The sequence below is a fragment of the Fringilla coelebs genome (genome assembly GCF_963513975.1).
Source record: "Fringilla coelebs genome assembly, chromosome: 1".
Taxonomy (NCBI): domain Eukaryota; kingdom Metazoa; phylum Chordata; class Aves; order Passeriformes; family Fringillidae; genus Fringilla; species Fringilla coelebs.
Genome location: NC_140028.1, coordinates 145346531 through 145365876, shown reverse-complemented (window position 1 = coordinate 145365876; position 19346 = coordinate 145346531). Strand labels below are relative to the sequence as shown.

Below are 19346 nucleotides of genomic sequence, written 5' to 3'. Positions count from 1 at the left end.
TGTCATATGCCCACTACAATACTATTAACCACACAAAGACAGGGCTTTGTTTGGATATCTTAGGGTTTAATTTCCATCTTCAAACTCCAACTATTGTTCCTCGCCCTCAGATTATGTAAAAGCAGCCAAGTTTTTAAGCTCTGCTCACTGTGGATGACTCACGTTATTATACACTAACCACCAACACACTTTGTTTTCCCCCTTTGTTTTACGCGCCTGAAGTGTTCTGGCTGGAGTTGGCCTTGTTCAGAGCTTGTACATTCTGCTTCCTGCCTGTTGTACCCTGTAATCACTCCCTGTCCTTCTCCTTTCAGCTTTTAATGAGCTCCTGCCCTGGGGCTTGGGCAATCTCACAGAACCACCCTGCAGAACTCAGCATACACCATTTACCTCTCAGGTGTTCTGACCTCTGAGAAGGAACCAGGACATCAGTGACAAGTGGTGTCCTCCAGGGTCCTCACTGAGACCAGTGTCATTGAATGTCTTCATTAATGTTATTTAATGTCTTCATTAACGACCCAGACAAAGGGATTGGAGGCAGCCTCACCAAGTTTACAGATGACACCAAGATGAGTGGTGCAGTGGCCACAGCTGAAGGACCTGGATGACCTTGAGAAGTGGTCCCCAGGAATCTCCTGTGGTCTAACAAAGCCAAGTGCAAGGTGCTGTATCTGGGTTGGGGCTGTGCTGGTGACAGTCCAGGCTGGAGGATGAACAGATCCAGAGGGATTTGGGGGTGCTGGTGGAGAGGAATCTGGACATGACCTGGCCATGTGCACTCACATCCATGTCCTGGGCTGCATCCAAAGCACCGAGGGCAGCAGGGAGAGGGAGGGGATTCTGTCTCTCAGTTCTGGTGAGACCCCACCTGGAGTGCTGCATCCAGATCTGGAGTCCCCAAATCAGGAAGGACATGGAGCAACTCTGGGGGAGGCCACCAAGATGATCAGAGGGATGGAGCACCTCTCTTAGAAGGAAAGGCTGAGAGAATTGGGATTGCTCAGCCTGCAAAAGAGAAGCCTTCAAGGTGACCTAATTGTGACCTTCCAGTACCTGAAGGGAGCCCACAAGAAAAATGGAGATGGACTTTTCACAAGAGCCCGGAGTGACAGGACAAGGGGAATGGCTTCACCTCAAGAGTAGGTTTAGATTAGATATCAGGAAGAAATTCTTTGTTGTGAGCGCGGTGAGACACTGGCACAGGTTGCCAAGGGAATTTGTGGATGTCCCATACCTGGAAGTGTTCAAGGACAGGTTGGATGGAGCTCTGAGCAACACAGTCTAGTGGAAGGTGTCCCTGCCCATGGCAGGGGGCTTGGAACAGGATGATCTTCAAGGTCCTTTCCAACCCATGCCATTCTATGATTGTATGATCTGCAGGCTTTGCTGCAGGTTCCTGAGAATTCACACAACTACACTGGAGACCTCTGATAAAGCAAAGAACTCATGATGCCAGACTGCTGCTGAAGTCAAAAGATTTTTTGAACTCTTATACATAGGGTAGGCATGGGGAATCAAACAATGAATGTCACTAAATCCTTTTATGGAGACACAGGAGATTAAGACTGAGCACATGACTGGGAAAGTTTCTATTCTCTGTATCAACAGGAGAAAGTCTTGAAGGTGAAAAAAGTCAAAAAAATCTCCAGTGAAGCAGAGGAAGAGCAGTTTTACACATAAAACAGGCCTTGCTCTGTGATTCTCCACCACTGCCTTTTGAGCTTTTATCAGCAGACAGCTCATGTTTTGATCTAGTTTAAGTAGGGAGAAAAATAAATTGTCCAAGTATCCTAAGCTTCCCACATAAGAGGCCCCTGAGACAGTCCTCGTGAGGCAAGCACATTGTCAGATTCCAGAACATCACAGGGTTTAATACAGAAAGTGTGAAAGAACAGGTGAAATTATTTATTTATGTAATGAGCAGCAATGCTGAGTACTTAGAGATTCTGCTGCCTTTGCTAAGAGATGAGATAAAAATAACGATGTCATTAATCTTACAAAGACATGTGAGCGCTTCTTTCCAGAAATAACTGTTAAGCATAAAATTTCAGGCATTAATCAAAGCATGCTGAGGCCTAACCTTCCTTAGGATTCCAAAAAGAAATGTAAAGCAACAGGACAGTAAAGCAACACAAGCAAAAGGGGCATTTAACCTTTATTCTAAGTGGGTAACTTTGGGGAAAATATGCTCAGGGACAGGTTATTGAATAGTTTAGATTTGCACTGATTCAGCTGGTTTTAACAAAGCTGCAGCAAGTTTTACCCTCTCAGAAGTTGGTCTCTGTTGTCTGAAAGAAACCAGGAAGAAAGAAGGGCACCACCACATGATATCATGAATATGAAAAAAATACATATAAAATATTCAAATAAAATATTCTGCAGGAAGTAGCAAAAGAGGCATACCCATGAGGAAAGGAAAAACACAGGATTAAAAAAAAATTGCTTAAGAGGTTCTTTCAGGAAGGAAAACTAGCAGATGCAGCACAAGGGAATGTAAACTCTGCCCAAACACTGAAAATACAGGCAAGATTCAGGGGGAGAATTTAAATACGGAAAGATATTTTTTAAATAAATAAAGTAGAGATGCAGCACAAGCAAGGATGAATTATATTTGTTTCCCATAAGCCAAGTCCAGGAAGAGATTTCCTATAAAGGTGAATCATTTTATCTCAGATCCCCAGTCCCGTTGATAAATCTCAAAGTGAGTGATTCACCAAGAAAGAATATTTCCCAGGGAATGATTTCTAGCCCTTACTTAGAGCTGCTGAAGGTGTTTCTTAGAGGTCTGGGGATGCAGATAAATTGTCTGTGTCAATTCAAAGCTCGTACACAGTTGCCAAGAGGGGCTCGTAAACGTGCCATGTTAGGTCTGCATGTCATTTCCTGAAACAAATCAAACGTTTCTGCAGAACCCATCAAAAGCTGACAATATATCAAGGCTGTTTTCTCTCAAAATAGTTGACTGAAACTTTTTGTGCAGATCCAACTGGGTCAGAGAAAATCCAAAAACAAGTGAAGAGAAATATACTGAGCCTTAAAAAAATCTGACAGAAGAATATAAACAATTGTAGCATATTAAAGTAAAACCAAAAGCTGTTTCAATACAATAAATAGCAATAGAAACTGAGTATTTACAATTCCAAGTACAATTCCAAGTACAGAGTGCAGTGCACATACCTTGGTTCAGCAGTAAAGTCTGCAAGACATTACTGGGGTGATCCCAGTTGGCATTAAGAGAAAATACTGGGCTCATCTGTCACTTCCAGCAGTGGCACTAACAATCTGTCCAGTACATTTTTCAAAGGCACTTTGCTCAGCAGGATCAGCTGAACTAACTCTTTCCATCCCAGCTAGAAACAAGCAGAGATCAGAAGAGACAGCCATATCCCAGGTTAATTTTACTCTTCATTATGTGCAGAGAAGACCTGCCTCTTTCCATATCTTCAACTGATTTCATGTATTTGACTTGCTACATTTATCACATCAATGAAAGACAACTGGAACCACCACTGACCCACCACTGACCGCTGTTCCCCATCATGGGCATGGCTAACAGCTATCCTTAAACCCGCAGGGCCATCACCTGGCAAGCCCTTGGGTCCTATAATTCTCCCAAGTGTAATGATGGCACACCTCATGTGAGAAGATCTGCTGGTCCATTGAAGCCAGCTAATAAACATGAAGCCCGGCAATTCCTACTGCATTCACCAGCCTCCCACGTGTCCTGGAAAACCAGTGTCTCAGAAAGGAAGCCTGGGACTGAGTCCTGCTCTGTGTACTCATTTTTTGGTGCTGAACTCTACCATAATGTAGAGCTCACGCTTAACCATCCCTGACAGGCCTCTTCCCTCGCAGAGTCCAGAGGGTGAACTTGTATTTAACTGATTTATTGTTATTTTAGTGTGGGAGGATTGTGACCTGAGCTTTGCCAGTGCTGGCAGAGCAGCTGCTCAGGCTGTCAGGGACCAGTCAGGAGCCTCGGATCCTCCGCTCACCCCACGGCTGCTCGCTGACGCAGCGTCTGGCTTTGGCACCACCGTCTCACGGAGTCACGGGCTTGGCAGGATCCCCTTACACCATTTTAGAATTATGACAGAGATCACTGATCCCTTCGTCTTCAGGAGATGCCACAGCAGACGCCCTCAGCCTTCCCTGTTACTAACTGCCATCTCCCAAAGGGACATGCAGCAGGCTGGGCAAGCACACAAGGGTTTGGCTGCAAAGGCCACCAACACGTGGTCTTAAAACGACACTGGAGAGATTCAGATTAGATAGTTGAAAAAAAAAATCACTTTTAGGCTGGTCAGGCATTGGAAAAGATTGTCCAGGGAGGTGGTGGAGTCACCCTGGAGGTGTTCAAGAAGCGTCTGGGCTAGCACTGGGTGATGTGGCTTAGCGGTTTAAAGGCTACAGCGGAGGCACTGGGTTCACTGGGTTCACTGGGTTCACGATGGGACACGATGATCTTAAAAGGACTCCTCGAACCTTGACCATTCACTGATTCCATGACAGCGTCACCACCGCCAGCATCTCCATCCTGCCCTTCCCGCCCGGGGGCGGCGCGCATCCCCGGCGCGCTCCCGCCGCCGGCCGCGTCCGCACGGCCCCGCACGGTCCTTCCGCCGCCGCCGCCGCGCTGCGGGCGGAGCGGCCGGCCCGGGAGGCGGGTGGTGTGTCCCGCACGTCATATCAGCCGCCCGCCCGCCATTGGCTGCGCCGCCTCACCCGACCGGGGCCGCGGCCGCCCGGGGCTGGCGCGGCGGCTCCCGCGCCCGGCGCTCGCCCCGCCCGGCGGGGAGGGGACGGGCGGGGCGGCGGCGCGGAGCGGAGCGGCGGGCCCGGCGCTGCCTGCGGCCGCGGGTAGGTCGGCGGCAGGTAACGTGACATCCGCGGCTCGGGGTTTATAAACCTTCCCCGGGGCGCGGGCCGGCGGCGCGCAGCCGGCAGGGAGGTGGCGGAGCGGCGCAGCTCCCCCAACCCATCCCGAGGTGAGCGGGCGGCGGGACCCGGGGGCAGACGGACGGGCCCGGGTAGGGAGCGAACCCCGTCCCCGCGGGGGTCGCGGGCGGGGGTCCGTGTCCTGCCGTGGGGGTAGGGCGGCGCAGCCCCGGGGTCGTTTGGCTGGGTCGGGTCCCGCCGCATCCCCCGGCGCCTCCGGAGCCCGGGCGGTGCTGGAGGATGCGGCGGTGTGTGTCAGCGCGAACGGAGGCGCCGGCCTGACCCGTTGCTGGGGGCTTTACTAGCGTGTGCCCGTGCGTGTGTTTCAGGACTCCGGAGAAGCCAATGCCCAGGTTGGAGAGCTGCGCCTGGAGCTGTTCCTGCACTGCCAGAGGAAGGCACAGGAGCCAGCTGGGGGACACGGCGGCGGGGCTGGCCGCCAAGGTGGGCGAGATGCTGAGCTCCTCCGTGTCGAGCCCCTCGCTGGCGCTGGTGGGTCGCGGAGCTCGCAGCCCCAGCACCTCCAGCGCCAGCAGCACCGCCAGCAGCACCAGCAGCACCTTGAACTGGAGTCAGCACCTGGTGCAGAGGAGCGTGGTGCTCTTCGTCGTGGGTGCTTTCATGGCCCTGGTGCTGAACTTGCTGCAGATCCAGCGGAATGTGACTTTGTTCCCTGACGAAGTGATTTCTACTCTCTTCTCCTCCGCCTGGTGGGTGCCCCCGTGCTGCGGCACAGCAGCAGGTGAGTCGCTGACCTCCACGAGTGATTTTCGGTTTTTCCTCATCCTCTCGTGGAGGAGGAGATGCGGTGGGGCTGAATGCGTGACCCGTGCGCGTGGGAACCCCGCATTTCCATCTGACAGCGAGTGATGCGAGCTCGGGCTTTTGGGAGGGTGCGCGCCCGGTGTGTCCCAGGGCTGGTTTTGAGCCGGTGCGCTCTGAACGCGGGTGAAGCGGGGGATGTCCCTCGGCTGGGAGCGGGGCTCGGGCTCGGGGTGACCGCGGCGTTCCCGCCGCTCCCCGGTGCTGCCCGCGCCCCGCGCGGCCGCGTGCCGGCCCCGCCCCCCGCCGCCCATTGGCTGCCGCCGAACTGGTGAGCGGCGGGCGGTGCATGCCATTGGCTGCGGCCGCGACTGGCCACGGGCTGGGCCACAACAAGGAAGTCACGTGCGGCGGCGCGCGCGGCCCTCTCACCGGCCCGACCCTCACAGAGCCCTGTCACCGGCCCGGGCCCTGCCACCGGCCCGACCCTCACAGAGCCCTGTCACCGGCCCGGGCCCTGTCACCGGCCTGATCCCCACCGAGCCCTGCCACGGGCCCGGGCCCTGTCACCGGCCTGATCCCCACCGAGCCCTGTCACCGGCCCGGGCCCTGTCACCGGCCCGACCCTCACAGAGCCCTGTCACCGGCCCGGGCCCTGTCACCGGCCCGACCCTCACAGAGCCCTGCCACGGGCCCGGGCCCTGTCACCGGCCTGATCCCCACCGAGCCCTGTCACCGGCCTGGGGGCCCTGTCACCGGCCCGACCCTCACAGAGCCCTGTCACCGGCCTGGGGGCCCTGTCACCGGCCCGACCCTCACAGAGCCCTGCCACGGGCCCGGGCCCTGTCACCGGCCTGATCCCCACCGAGCCCTGTCACCGGCCCAAGCCCTGTCACCAGTCTGACCCTCACCCCTGTCACCGGTCCGAGCCCTGTCACCAGCCCTTCTACTGTAAATTCTCTCAAAGACAGGTGTACAAATGTGATTGTGCTACTCCTACCAAAAAGTCTAGAAGTGAGATGCTTTATTACATATTATCCAGTGGCTTAAAATAAAGACAATATGTGGGGCATGATAATCAGTTAAAAAGTCACTGGCCTAGCCCCCACCGAGCCCTGTCACTGGCCTGACCCCTGCCCCTGTCACCGGGCTGTGACCCCTGTCACCAGCCTGGCCCCTGCCTGTGCCCCTTGCCCACTGCCCCTGCCAGCTGCCTTCTTGCTGTCCCTTGCCCCTGTCACCTGTCTGCCCCCTGTCACCTGCCTGTCCCTTTCCCGCTGCCCCCATCACCTGCTTGCTCTCAGTGCCTTGCCTGCTGCTCCTGTCACCTAACTGTGCCCTGTCTCCTGTCCCTGTCACCTGCCTGGCCCCTGCCCGCTGTCCCTGCCTGTCACCTGCCTGTCCCTTGCCCGCTGCTGGGTGCATGCCCCAGAAGGCTCGGGCCCCGGTGTGGTTGTCACAGCAGCTGTCACACACATACTTCGTGGTTTATCATTCATAACCCCCCCAATCCGTGTCTAGACAAAGTTTTGGTGAAGAGTTGGAGGATTAAAAAGGAATTAAATTTTAGGAAATAAACCCACTGTGATAGTTTTTAATTTGCACTGAAAATACTTCAAGCAATCCTGCATATTTTGGTTTGATGCAGTTATGTGATGTTTGTATCACACAGTGAAGGAGGTATGAATGATGAACCATAAACTCAAATGAATAATGGACTGTGTTCATTAATGGATGAACATTAAAGGATGGTTAAAGGATGAACATTAAAGGTTCATTAAAGGCTGGCCTGGGATATTCTCCAGTGAGAGTTCTCATGGTCCTGTCACAGTTGGATTAAACTTTGGAATTTAGCTGTTATCATAAGGCAAGAGTCCTGATAGCTGGCATCAGAGTCATGAAGCTGTTTCAGAGCACGTCTGTCTTGGAATAGTATGTTCTCTAGCTTTCTTGACATAGCATTTGTTACTCTTAGGAGTTTAAGGGATTAAAAAAAAAATAAGAGCAGGAAAGGAAATTAATGAACCCAGAAGCTGCACTCAGTAAAAGCAGCATGTTGAACCCTGGATTTGGTGACAACTCAGGGAGTTACAGTCCTTAGAAGAATGAAACTCTGGTGTCCTTGCCAACAACAGAGCTAACACTAGCCTATGTTTTTCTTCTGCAACAAACTTTCAGACTGATAAAGGCTGAAAAATGCTTCATGGAGATAAAAACTTTGTCTGGTTGTGTGAGTAGTTATTTTTTCCTGATATAAATAGACTGATGGCAGCTGCTTGTTTAAGTTCAGTTCTGCTTCTGTTTGGTATCAAAATTCATCTGACATGGACAGGAGCATTGGGCTGACTTACAGCCCAGCAGAAGGAGAGAAAGCAGCTCTGCTAATAAACTTTTGAGTCCAGGCAAATATCTAATTCAGGGCCTAATTCACAGCTGATGAATCATGTTCATAAAGCTGTCAGCCCTGCACGTGAGCAATGAACACAGATTCCACTCCTGGCAAAGCTTTTATTGTGCTTCGCTTTTATTGGTACAAGCGTTTGCTCAGGATGTCAAATGACAAATCTCTTTAAACAAAAGGAGCTTCAAGTCAGAGACCTTAACAATGCAATATATATTTAAAGGTTCAAAGGGCTGGGGTTTTACTTCTTTAAAGTAGAAAACAATAATTGTGTTTTCTTCATCAGGCTTACAGCAGTGTGATCAGCACCTCACTGCTTTCTCAAGCACTTTCATGCCAAACTAATATTTAGTGCTACTGGAGTAATCCTTGCCTGGCAGCTGGTCCAAGTGGTGTTCCTTCTCTTGCAGCTGTGGTTGGCCTGTTGTACCCCTGCATCGACAGCCACCTCGGGGAGCCCCACAAGTTCAAGCGGGAGTGGGCCAGCGTCATGCGCTGCATCGCCGTGTTCGTGGGCATCAACCACGCCAGCGCTGTATCCTTCAGCTAGTGTTTGCTCCCTGGGCTTGCTCTGGGCTCAGCAATGGCTCTGCCACTGTCTGGGGTCTGGGGGAGGATTGCCAAGGTAAGGGTGGTGCTCCTGGCAGAGAAAGTCTGTGATGTAGGAATGCATCCCCTGTTGACGGAGTGACAAAACTACCCTGTGTCTCCTAAAAAAAGGAAAAAAAGCCCAGAAGTTTCTCTTCTCAATTAGGTAAAAAAGACACCTCATAGGACCTGGGGGACTTCACCTCAAACTTAAGGATAGCCAATTGGAGAGGAACCAAAAAGTCCCGCCTGAGCAATTCGCTAGAAAAAGAAGAGAACAAAGGAACTTACTGCTTTTTGGGGTGTTTTACAAAGAGCAAGAACCTCTTGTACCTGGCTCGGGTTTTCTCTGTAAGGAGTTTTGTTATTTAGCCTTTTATTAAAACTTTTCTGTTTCCAACAGTACCACAGAAGCCATCCTGATTTTATGCCTTCTAAGGTAGCTGAGCCATCTTGGGTGGGATATAAATCTCCAAGAGTTTATAAGACTAGCTCAAAGAGCCCATATATCACTGTGAGACCTGCTGTAGGCTGCCGTGGCTACTGTAAGATGTGTAACACAACTCACTTAAAGTGTTAAGGGAGTGGAGAGGGGCTGACATCATGGTATGTCTTGTATAACTGCAAGCATGACAGTGTAAGCTGTGTGTTTTAATCTACATCTCGTGTACATCTAAAAGTTAACACAACTAACTAGTGATAGTGAGAAGCACAAAATAAAAGTGTTCTTTTTGTTAAAAATATGGTGGCTTGAGCAGAAAACCTGGGTAATCCAGCTCACTTAGGTTACTTGAGACAAAAATCCTTCAAAGTTAAATGTTTCAAAATGTAGCCTATTCTCTGGATGCTCAGTGTGACAAAATTGATGTTGACTTTGCAGTCATGCTCCAGTCAGAGTTAACAAGAGCTATGATTGCTTGGCAGGTCTGAAAACCAAATCCTAAATGTATTGTGTTAAAGGCAGAAAATTGTACTTACTTTCAGTTTGAGTTCTCCCTTGTTCAGTTTCAGCAACAGGATGTCTGCAGACTTGAAAAGCACTGTCCTTAACATCTTTTTCCAGAAACTAGACTTTGCAAACAACATCCAGCTGTCCCTGACTCTGGCAGCCTTATCACTGGGGCTGTGGTGGACCTTTGATCGTTCAAGAAGTGGTCTCGGACTTGGGATAACAATAGCCTTTGTAGCAACACTGATAACCCAGTTTCTTGTATATAATGGTGTTTATCAGTAAGTTAGCTTCTAAAGTACTATTTCAATTCTCTTGTCTTAACTAAAAGCATGGGGTGCACATGAACTGGAGTTTAGTTGTTAATGTATTTGGCACATTCTTGTAAGAAGATGTTTTGTTTGTCTAAGGTAGTGGTCCAGTTGTTCCGAATGCCCAGACTGAGAACTGTGGGTGGAAGGTGGGGAGCATTGGATTGGGATGTGTGTTGAAATGGTAACACCTCAGAAAACTGAACTTCTACTGGCTCTCAGCAGAGTGAATTTCTAAACTTTACTGGCTAGGATATGGGGGTTTAGAAACTTAGGAAGTTTACAGACTTCATTTGGTCTCCCAGTTTCCATCTCCTCTGTTGCTACTTTCTACTTTTTCTTCTTCTTCTTCTTTTTTTTTTTTTTTTTTTTTTTTAAGCCCAGGGAGAGAATTCTGTAATATCTGGTTAAGAGCATGTAAGATGATGAAAGTTACTTGTCTCTAACTTTCTAACTTATTCCTTTTTCTTTACTAGGTATACATCCCCAGATTTCCTTTACATTCGTTCTTGGCTTCCATGTATATTTTTCTCAGGAGGTGTGACTGTAGGAAACATAGGACGCCAGCTGGCTATGGTAATTACTGCATAATTAGTAGTTTCCTTAACAATCCAAATGCCTTCCATTGTTGTTAGTCCAAGAATAAACTATGCCTTGAAGGGTATGACTCACAAACTGTCAGAGTTAAATAGATGTATTCCTAAGAGCTGAAATGTAAGCAGACAACCTGTGTTGCCAGTAGAGTGAGTATTGTCTTAGTAAGTGTTTGAATAGCTTTTGTATTTAACTTTTTCCAGTGGCAGCCTAAATAAGACTGGAATCAGTACATTGCTCCTGCTCCATCAGTACTCATAATTAACATTTAGGGTAGCTGGAGAACTGAGACACTGCTGGGCTTTCTCTAATTATTCATGCACAAAAGTATATATAGGGAAATGTCCCTATATAGCATCAAATTCCACTGCTCCAAAATCAAATATTCTCTTGCTGCTTACTTCAGACATGATTCAAGTATCACTTCATATATGGAATAATATAAATTGCTATCTTGTTTGCCAGGTTCTTAAGGAATTATTTCCTTGTGGCACACTGAAGAGTAAACCTGGCTGTGTGTTTGCACATCAGCCTAAGGCTTGGTTGTGAAAGGTGTTCTGAAACTGATGGATAATAATAATTAATATTGTGTTGATTTAACATCTGTCTTCCTTGCTATGTAAGTCCTGTACCTGTATCCTGGAAAACATCCTTCAAGTTAGCTTTCCTAAGGCTGCTGTGGTTTAAGTGTCTTCAATTTTTACTGAAGGAAGAGCTTTTGAGGTTTTTAAAAAACAGGTTCAGTACTCCCCTTTCAAATCTCATTGATGCATACCAGGTGCTGCTGCATTTGGGTTTATTTAGGACTACATGTATGAGGGGAAGAGGAAGCATAATTTATCTTTTTAAATTTGCCACTCACATCAAGTGAAAACCATACATTAACTGAATTCTGTTGAAGCTTTGGTACTGCAGCAGAGTTTCAAAATAAAATTATAGTTGGTTTTATGCTATAGTTCTGTATTTCACACAGTGCTTCCAGTTGCTCTGATGCTCCTGTTAGAAAGCAAAGGAAGGCAGCCTCAAACTAGAAAGAGCTAAATGAATTTAGACACATAGAACTTTTTTCCTTTGTTATTCTTTCACCTGGCATCTCACCTGAGTGTAGTTAAAATCAGCCTGGATCCTGCCTGCAGCTTTCCTGTCAATCTTGTCATCTTCCTTATAAGGAAAGAGGAAAGTTGGCAATGCACAGCTTTTTATTCTGGTAATTTAGAGGTGTCTTTTCATGTGTTTTTCATTGCCATTACTCAGTCAGGAAAAGCTTGGGGAAGTGCAGCATTTTCATAGGAACACTTCTGCAAGTCATTGTGAAGCATTGTATGCTGAAAATCCCAAGAAGTAGAGTCTGTAATTCAGTCAACCACATCTTTCTTCTATAGAGGTGATTCAGAAGTCCCAATCTGTTTTGTCAGCCATCGTGGTTGTGGCAGGAAGATGGAATGCAGCATTTTTTTAACCCATACTTGAATGAAACAGTTCTTTCTCTGGCTGTATTGTGCTGCATCCCCTGAGCTCTTGGCTGCATGTCACAGATTTTTCTGGGTTTGTCCAGAATAGAAGGTGACACCTGTGGAAATTAATGGAGTAAAGTTGCTTTGCTTCTTCCTCAGACCCTGTCTAGCTCTTACACTTAGAAATGAAAAGTGAAATGAAAAGTGTCTCTGTTGATAAATGTTACCTGGGAGATCCTTGCTGCTTCCCAGTCACTGAATTTCAGGGGAGCTCCCAAAGTGTAGTGTTGCCTTTCAGCAAACCTGCTGTTAGCAGAGACTTTGGGGTTTTGTTTGGCTTGTTGGGATTTTTTTGCCATCAGCTTAAGGATGAAGTCCAGTGTTTTCTTTTAGTAGGTTTTATAGCAAAAGAAGAAGGGAAGGTGCTGCTGCTGCCATCAGTTCTTTCTGCTCATTCTGACACCTAGAGTTGCTCAGTCAGTGCTCATCAGCTGGGTGGCAACACTTCATTTTGAGTTGTAACCATCTTTCTCAGCATCTGACAAATTAGGATGGTATTCAGAACTTGGGCCTCACAAATATCTATTGTGTACTAGTGCTAGAGGCTGGAGAACTGAGTATGCATTCAGTACTTGAAAATATATTTGCATTTTGACCTTAGAAAGAGAACAAGTTACAAGCTTTGTTGCAAAGAAAAATGGGTTAAATATCTTATAGTGACGTATTACTGCATTCCATACTAGAAAAGGGACTTAGGAAGAAATGAGTAAGTCTCTAATACCAGGCTTTGCCTGGAAAATAAAGTAGCTCGTGGTTAAAGACAGTTTGAAAAAGGGCTGTTAAAACTGAATTAATGTCCATTAAGTGAAGCATTGAGTACCTTCTGCTAAGAAATAAACTGAGATAGAGAGGAAAGATAATCAAGTCTTATAAAAAGCAATGCAATTGGCAGATGGATTTTTCAGATGCACTGATTGAGGCAACAAACACCCATAGTGATTTATTTTTTTTTTGTCCGCAGTTAGGGAGCTCATTAAGCTTTTAAAAGAAGCCATGCTCTCTAGGTCATTGTCAGCCTAACTGGAGTTACTTTACTATTTAATAATTGAAAATACTGCATAATGTAGTCATTTATCATTAAAACCTAACATGTGTTTGATGGTTTTTATCCATAGGGTATTCCAGAGAAACCACACAATGACTAAGCCTTTGAAGAATACCCGGTGCCAGTGTGAAAGCAACTTTATGAAGATGTGTTCCTTTTTAAAACTGAAGATTATTTAGAAGAAATAATCTCTTTATGGGCTCACTGCACAAATGACTTGTGGGAAAAAAAAAATTTATCCACTCTTAGAATAGCCAAGTGAAATTAACTGCTTATCTTGAAATCTTACCCCAATTTACCACATAAGCATTTGCATATGGCTGTTCTCTGGAAGAGTTTAACACCAAGTGCATACAACTGTTGAGGCTAAGTGGCAGTTTTCCAAGTATTAGATTCCACTGTAAGTTATTGAATCACCTGCCATGTTTTAAAGCCTTGAAACTGAAATTTAATTACAAGCTCTTGTATCAGTGCCCAAAGGAAGTAGATCGATGGTGCTTAACAATGATGAAGTATGGTTTAATAGGAATAGTATTTATCCAAATCTTTAAAAAATAGGGTTATTTAAAAACAAGAGTGATCAAAACAGATTAAAGGCATTGCACTAATGCTTTTAGGAGTCTTATGAAGGAATCATGCCCTTACTTGTAATGCTGCATTAAGTTTCTGTCTTTGACAGTGGAGAGAGTTTGAGGGATGAGAGGTTGGAAGCCTTAGTTTGGAATTTCTAAATTACTTCAGTATGAGAAGTGAGCACAGGAGACAATCTTGTTCAAATGTGAACCTTTATCAAGAGATTCCAACTGGAAATTTCATTACTCCTGAGGCTTGCAGTTAGATTTGCAGGAATCAAGCTCTGGCCACAATTCAGTAAGAAATCTCAGTGTGTGTGACTATGCCTGCCTAATATTAGACCCCTGCTTCAGAGTCTCACCAAAGGACATCTTCAGTATCTCAAATGTTTGATGTCACTGAAAAGCCATGCATTCCATGTCAGTGCTTGGCCATCAAGCATGTGTCCCCAAGTTCTTTGATTTGTCATTTCCTCCTAGAACTGTCCTTTGAATCCGTGTTTGGACTGAAATGATTAGAAACAGAATTGGGCCTCAAATGTGATTTAAACTGTATGTGAAGAACAGCAAACAGCTTGTTTTCTCAGTTCAGTTTCTGAAAGAGATCACTACTTGTTTTTACACAACCCTATAGAACTTGCAATCTGTGATTGCCTTCTTAAAAACAAAAAGTGCTTATGTCACTACATTAAACATTTGGTGTTTCTTAATACATAGTTCTGGTGAGCACAACGTATTCATTTGATAGCTTAGACCACAGGAGACCTAAATAGCAAGTATTAGGTCTTAAAAGTTGAAGTGCAATGTACAGTAAGTCTGAGCCTCAAGTTCTCTTCAATATCGATCATTTCTTATGAGAGATTAAAGAGAAAAGGGTTCTGAGTTCATTTCAATGCTGCATGGAGTCAAATGGAGCAATAATTTATTTAACTAGTAAAGCTAGTTTTGTTGTATCTTACATTGAACCCAAATTTTTAGAAATACTCCAATTTTGTGGTTATGGTGTACTTGTAAACTTTTATGGATTTGCCTTTTTGTATTATGCAATTTTTTTGTTGTTGTTGTTTTCTTTTCCAATCTTACATGGCTTCAGTTATAGTTAGAGGCTTCAGTTAAAGGTTGAACCATCAAAACAGAAGTTGAGGCCAGGTCTCTGTTCTGGCTGTTTTCACTCTTCTAAGGGAATGCTAGCAACAAAAGTTTAGCACAAAGTCTATACTACAGAGCAGACCCCAATTCTAACCTTGCTTTGGTGTAAATCAAGAGTAATTTCATTGATACAAGATTCTTCTTCAAATGTTCAAAACCTAAATAATCAAATTTTATAGAACTACTTGAAGAGGTTGGGACAGGTTCAGCTCAGCTGTTTAAGGAGCTGCTGCCTTGCTGGAGATACAGCTTTGTAACCATCTTGAAACCCATTTCAAAATGTTTTGAAACCAGATGTGAGTAAAGCTGGCAGTGATCTCTATGGATATTTGATAGAGAAGTATCTCAGATTTATTTGTAAAGACTGAAACTAAATCTGTACCACTTAGAAATAATACAGCCAAAAACGTAAGTCAAAAGTTCAATTTTTGCCAATATTTCTGAGTATCTTAACCAAAGTGATTTAAGTTTGGAAGAGGTGGGGAGGGGAGTGAAGAAAATTTGCACTATTCTGAATTTGAACACTTAAATTCTCATTCTTACTGGTAAGTTTTCAGCGGTGTGTTTGGTTTTACACTTTTTTTACTATTAAAGTTTTAAGATCAAACCATGTTTGCCTTGGATTCTCTGTGCTGGCATTATGCAGGAATCTTTCTTGAAAAGGACAGTTGTTATGGTTGCATAACAAATATTCAGTCATGCATATGCAGTGGTTAAAAAAAAAAAAATCCTAAACTGAACTTGGCAAGATCAGCTTCAGCATGGGTTGTACAGTTGAAGAAAAACAGCCTCGCTATTGTAGAAGGAAAGCAGAGTGAGTGTGTCGTGGTTTTGTGCCTTAAAGTACAGAATCTTCCTGCCATTGTCTTCCAAAATGCTGAAATTCATAATCTGAAACAAAATATGGAGGGGGCAGGGTAAGCATGCAAATTCCTGCTGTGGTTTGGTTGTGTGCAGCAGTGATTACTAAAGTCTGAAGCATCTTGAAGAGTGCAAGCTAAGAATGAGCTGCTAAGGCTAAGCAACTCTAATAGCAGCTGGTGAATTTAGACCAAAAATCTTCACTTTTAATGCACTTAAGTGTCTATTTTAGACTTCTAGAAGTCGCTGCATTTTCAGTGGAAGCAGTAAAATTACTTTTTGGTCAATTTTCAGTTGGCTTAGCTGAAGAAAGCTTCATTAGGAATTTCTTAAATATTTCAGCTTAAATAGCCTGTGTTTAAACTTCAGTGTAGCAGCTGAGGAGGTAAGTGTTAACAGCTCCAATCTGATGGCCCACGTTCTCCAGGTACATTGATTTCCCTGAAACTGCACTCAAATTTTGTGAAAAGGAATTAACTACATATTTTTATGTATGTGAAAAAAAAAAATATATATAAAAGGTTGTGAAACACAGCCTGGTCTTGAATAAATAAAGCATGATGGTCTCCTTTTGAGTCAGGAACAGGTGTACAAAGTTTATAAAGAAAAAAAAACTGCTCTTCCCAGCAAGTGGGATGATTTGACGTGTGCATATTCCTGCAGATCCATCCTGTGGCTTGTGCAGCCTTTGGCTTTAATCATGGGGATTTGCAGGTGCTAAATTAGCCACAGGAGGGCCCATAGTCTGTTCTCTGAATGCAGCAGGAACATATTGAGATGAATAATGAAATTAGGTCTCAATTGCCTTTACTGCACATCAGAGTAGCTCCAAAATTCATGAGAACAAAGCATTACATGCTGGACTAATTGAACAAAGCATATAGGTGAGAGCTTTTTGGGGGTTCTGTCTTGGAAACAGGTGAGAGCTGTGGGTGATAGCGGGTTCTTTCAGCTAAAAGGCCAAGAAGGGCTCCTATAGATAGATAATGTTGGTTTCTCTGGGCAGTGAAATACCACAGGAGCTGCCACATGCATAGTTGGGAGTCATCTCCCTGTGTTTAAATTCTTACATTGTGCAGTGATAATGTTGTGCCTTCATGGGCTACAAATGGGGACAGATGAATTTCATATTCCATCTGGCTGTGTGACAAGAGAGTGTAATTGTGATGATGCTTCTGGCCTGCTCCAGTTCACTTTCAAACACAGAATTCAAAGTACAGATGATAATTCCTATAAATAATGCATTACTACCCAAAAACACATAGAAGGTCAGAGCTTTACTGAGTTTTTATCAGTGAATTCTTTTCTTCAGCTGCAAATTATGCCTTTTCTATTTCATTGTCTTCTTTGTGTGCTCAGTGGCTTGACTGCTATTACACTTTTATTAGATATCAGAGAAGTGCTACAGAGGTTACATAAACTTGCTGTGTTTCCTAAGAATTAAAACATCAGCTAGAAATCAGCAGAAATGAAACACAGCTGCAGCATTTTCTCCCAGCTCAGTAGCTGGCATGGGGCTCCCTCTGGCAGCCAGGTGAGTGTCCCTTGGGTTGGGGCTGGCAAGGGGAGTCTCTCACTCCTAGGAGTGCACAGGGAGTTCCTCCCTTTCAATGTATCTTAGAGTAGGGGCCAAAAAATTAAAATAAGTTAACCTGGACTCAGAAATTAGTCAAGATCACATCCAGTAAGGGCCTGTGACAGAAAGGCTCACTGAGATGCTCCTGGGGAAATGTAAGTTGTTCACCATGGCCATGGAGTTCTCCAAGACAGGTCTTCTGGCTGCATTTTCAGTTTCATGATACTGGAGACATCATGAAATCATAGAAATGTTTTGGGGTGGGACCTTAAGGACCATCTGGTTCTAACCCCCCCTGCCATGGCAGAGATGTCCCAGGTTGCTCCAAGCCCCATCCAGCCTGGCCTTGAACACTGCCAGGGATGGGACATTCACAGCTTCTCTGAGCAACCTGTGCTAGATAAAATCACCAAGCACAAGGTTTGGGTCAGCTGGAACACTTGTTACCACCTTGACGTGCACTGGTTTGATTCTGACCTTTGAAAAGTGGTCCAAGTTTTCTAACAGTGGAATGCTTCACCTCTTTAAAAACCTTAACCACTCTTTTTTATAAAAATGAAATGAGAAATTTCAATTTCCAAACATTCTTCCTGGTTGTTTTTAATGCTGCAGAAATGTATAAGAATGTATTGGTTTAGGAATTATCTTTTGTTTTGATAAATCAGCATTTTTGGCCCAAAAAAAGATTTTTTTAAAAAAATTTTTGATCACTTTTGGTAAGTATTACCTTGCTTATGCACCACCCTCCTCAATCTTTTATTTTCTGGCCATGGGTAATCACTTTCTCCTTCCTTCCTGCCCTTTGTTGTTTAAACACTTTATACTGACTTCATCACCTTTCAGACCTCATCTTCCTCTCTGCCACCCCAACAGGGGCTTGAAAGGCAGCAGGTGCCTGTGCTGGATCTGCAGTCTGCACACTGCCCTGTCTGCACTTTTCGTTCTCAGACGTTACTCAGACCTTGTTCAAGACTTTTTTTTTCCTGTTTTCTTGCCTCTTTCTGTCAGAAACTCTTTCTACAATAAAAAGTCAGCCTGCTGGAAGGACCAGCATCCCCCACCCCAGCACCTGGGGGAGCAAGCAAGGAGCTGTGCTGTTCTGCAGAACCTCTGCCTTGTCCTGACAATTGCATTTGAGGAGACAAAGTTTTATGTTTAAAATAATCAAAACAACCCAAACAAACCCCAAGTTTTTCTCACCTGCCCTGGCTCAGAAGAGCAACTTTGCAGTGCCAGCTGTGTCCCTGCCATGTGGTACTGGAGGCTGCTGGGGTTTGGAGCAGCAGCCTCTGGAGATGGGATAACTCTGGATCCAATCACTCAAGTTTTAATACCAGCACCTCTTGTGCTGCTGCTGGGTTACAAAAAACCAGCTGCTGGTGAGTTTAATGCTGGGTATCACTTGAACAGATGTCATCCAAAAGCAGGAGAAGCTGTCTGTGATCCCTGATCACCCCTGGTGTGCAGCTGGTGGCCCAGGCTGGAGGGTCCTTCCAGAGGGGTCTCTGCTGCTGAGCTCTTGCACCAGGACCCTGTAGCACAGAGCCTGGGCCCTGTGTGGGGCTGTGCTGGAGGGATGAGCAACCAGCTCTGATTTCTCCAGGAAATCTGCTGCTCCTGGGCTGCTGGAAGAGGTGACACGAGCTGATGTAGGAAGAAGGTGCAACACATCCCTGCCAGCATTGATCAAGCCACTCCAAATTTTGCCCTGCAAGGATCAGACAGCATAGTCCAGAAATCTCAGGAGGTGCAGAGGACACAATCCCCAGGAATACATACCCTGCTGACACACCCAGCTCTGTCAAAATAAACAGGGCAAAAATCAAAACTCCAGGGGCTCTTTGGACAGCAGAGACCTTGTCCAGACGAGCAGAGCTGGTTTATTTCTGTGCAGAGCTCTGCAGCAGGGAAATCCTTTGCAACCTCTGGCTCAAAGATTTTTCCTTGCTTGGCTGAAGCGCACAGACTCACCCCAGAAAGGATTCAAACACAGCTGACCCGAGGTGCAGCACAGGCAAAGTCAGTGGGGCTGGGGATGTGCTGAGCATCACGAGCAGCTCCAGGTCTGGAGCTCTGCTCGCAGCCA

The 19346-nt window shown here is 45.7% G+C and overlaps 1 protein-coding gene across 2 annotated transcripts; it reads left to right on the top strand.

Annotated features, from left to right (window-relative positions):
• The first annotated feature begins 4812 nt into the window (after nucleotides 1-4812).
• Nucleotides 4813-15381, top strand: INSIG1 (insulin induced gene 1). 2 transcript variants are annotated; one of them, XM_084215521.1, is made up of 6 exons: nucleotides 4813-4860; nucleotides 5268-5680; nucleotides 8512-8636; nucleotides 9753-9919; nucleotides 10426-10525; nucleotides 13173-15381. In XM_084215521.1, the coding sequence occupies exons 2-6, from the start codon at nucleotides 5284-5286 to the stop codon at nucleotides 13200-13202; spliced, it is 819 nt and encodes a 272-aa protein (XP_084071647.1). In that variant the 5' UTR covers nucleotides 4813-4860; nucleotides 5268-5283; the 3' UTR covers nucleotides 13203-15381. The 2 variants fall into 2 exon arrangements, with proteins under 2 accessions (XP_084071647.1, XP_084071646.1); XM_084215520.1 differs by lacking the exon at nucleotides 4813-4860 and adding an exon at nucleotides 4875-4988.
• The last annotated feature ends 3965 nt before the right edge of the window (nucleotides 15382-19346 follow it).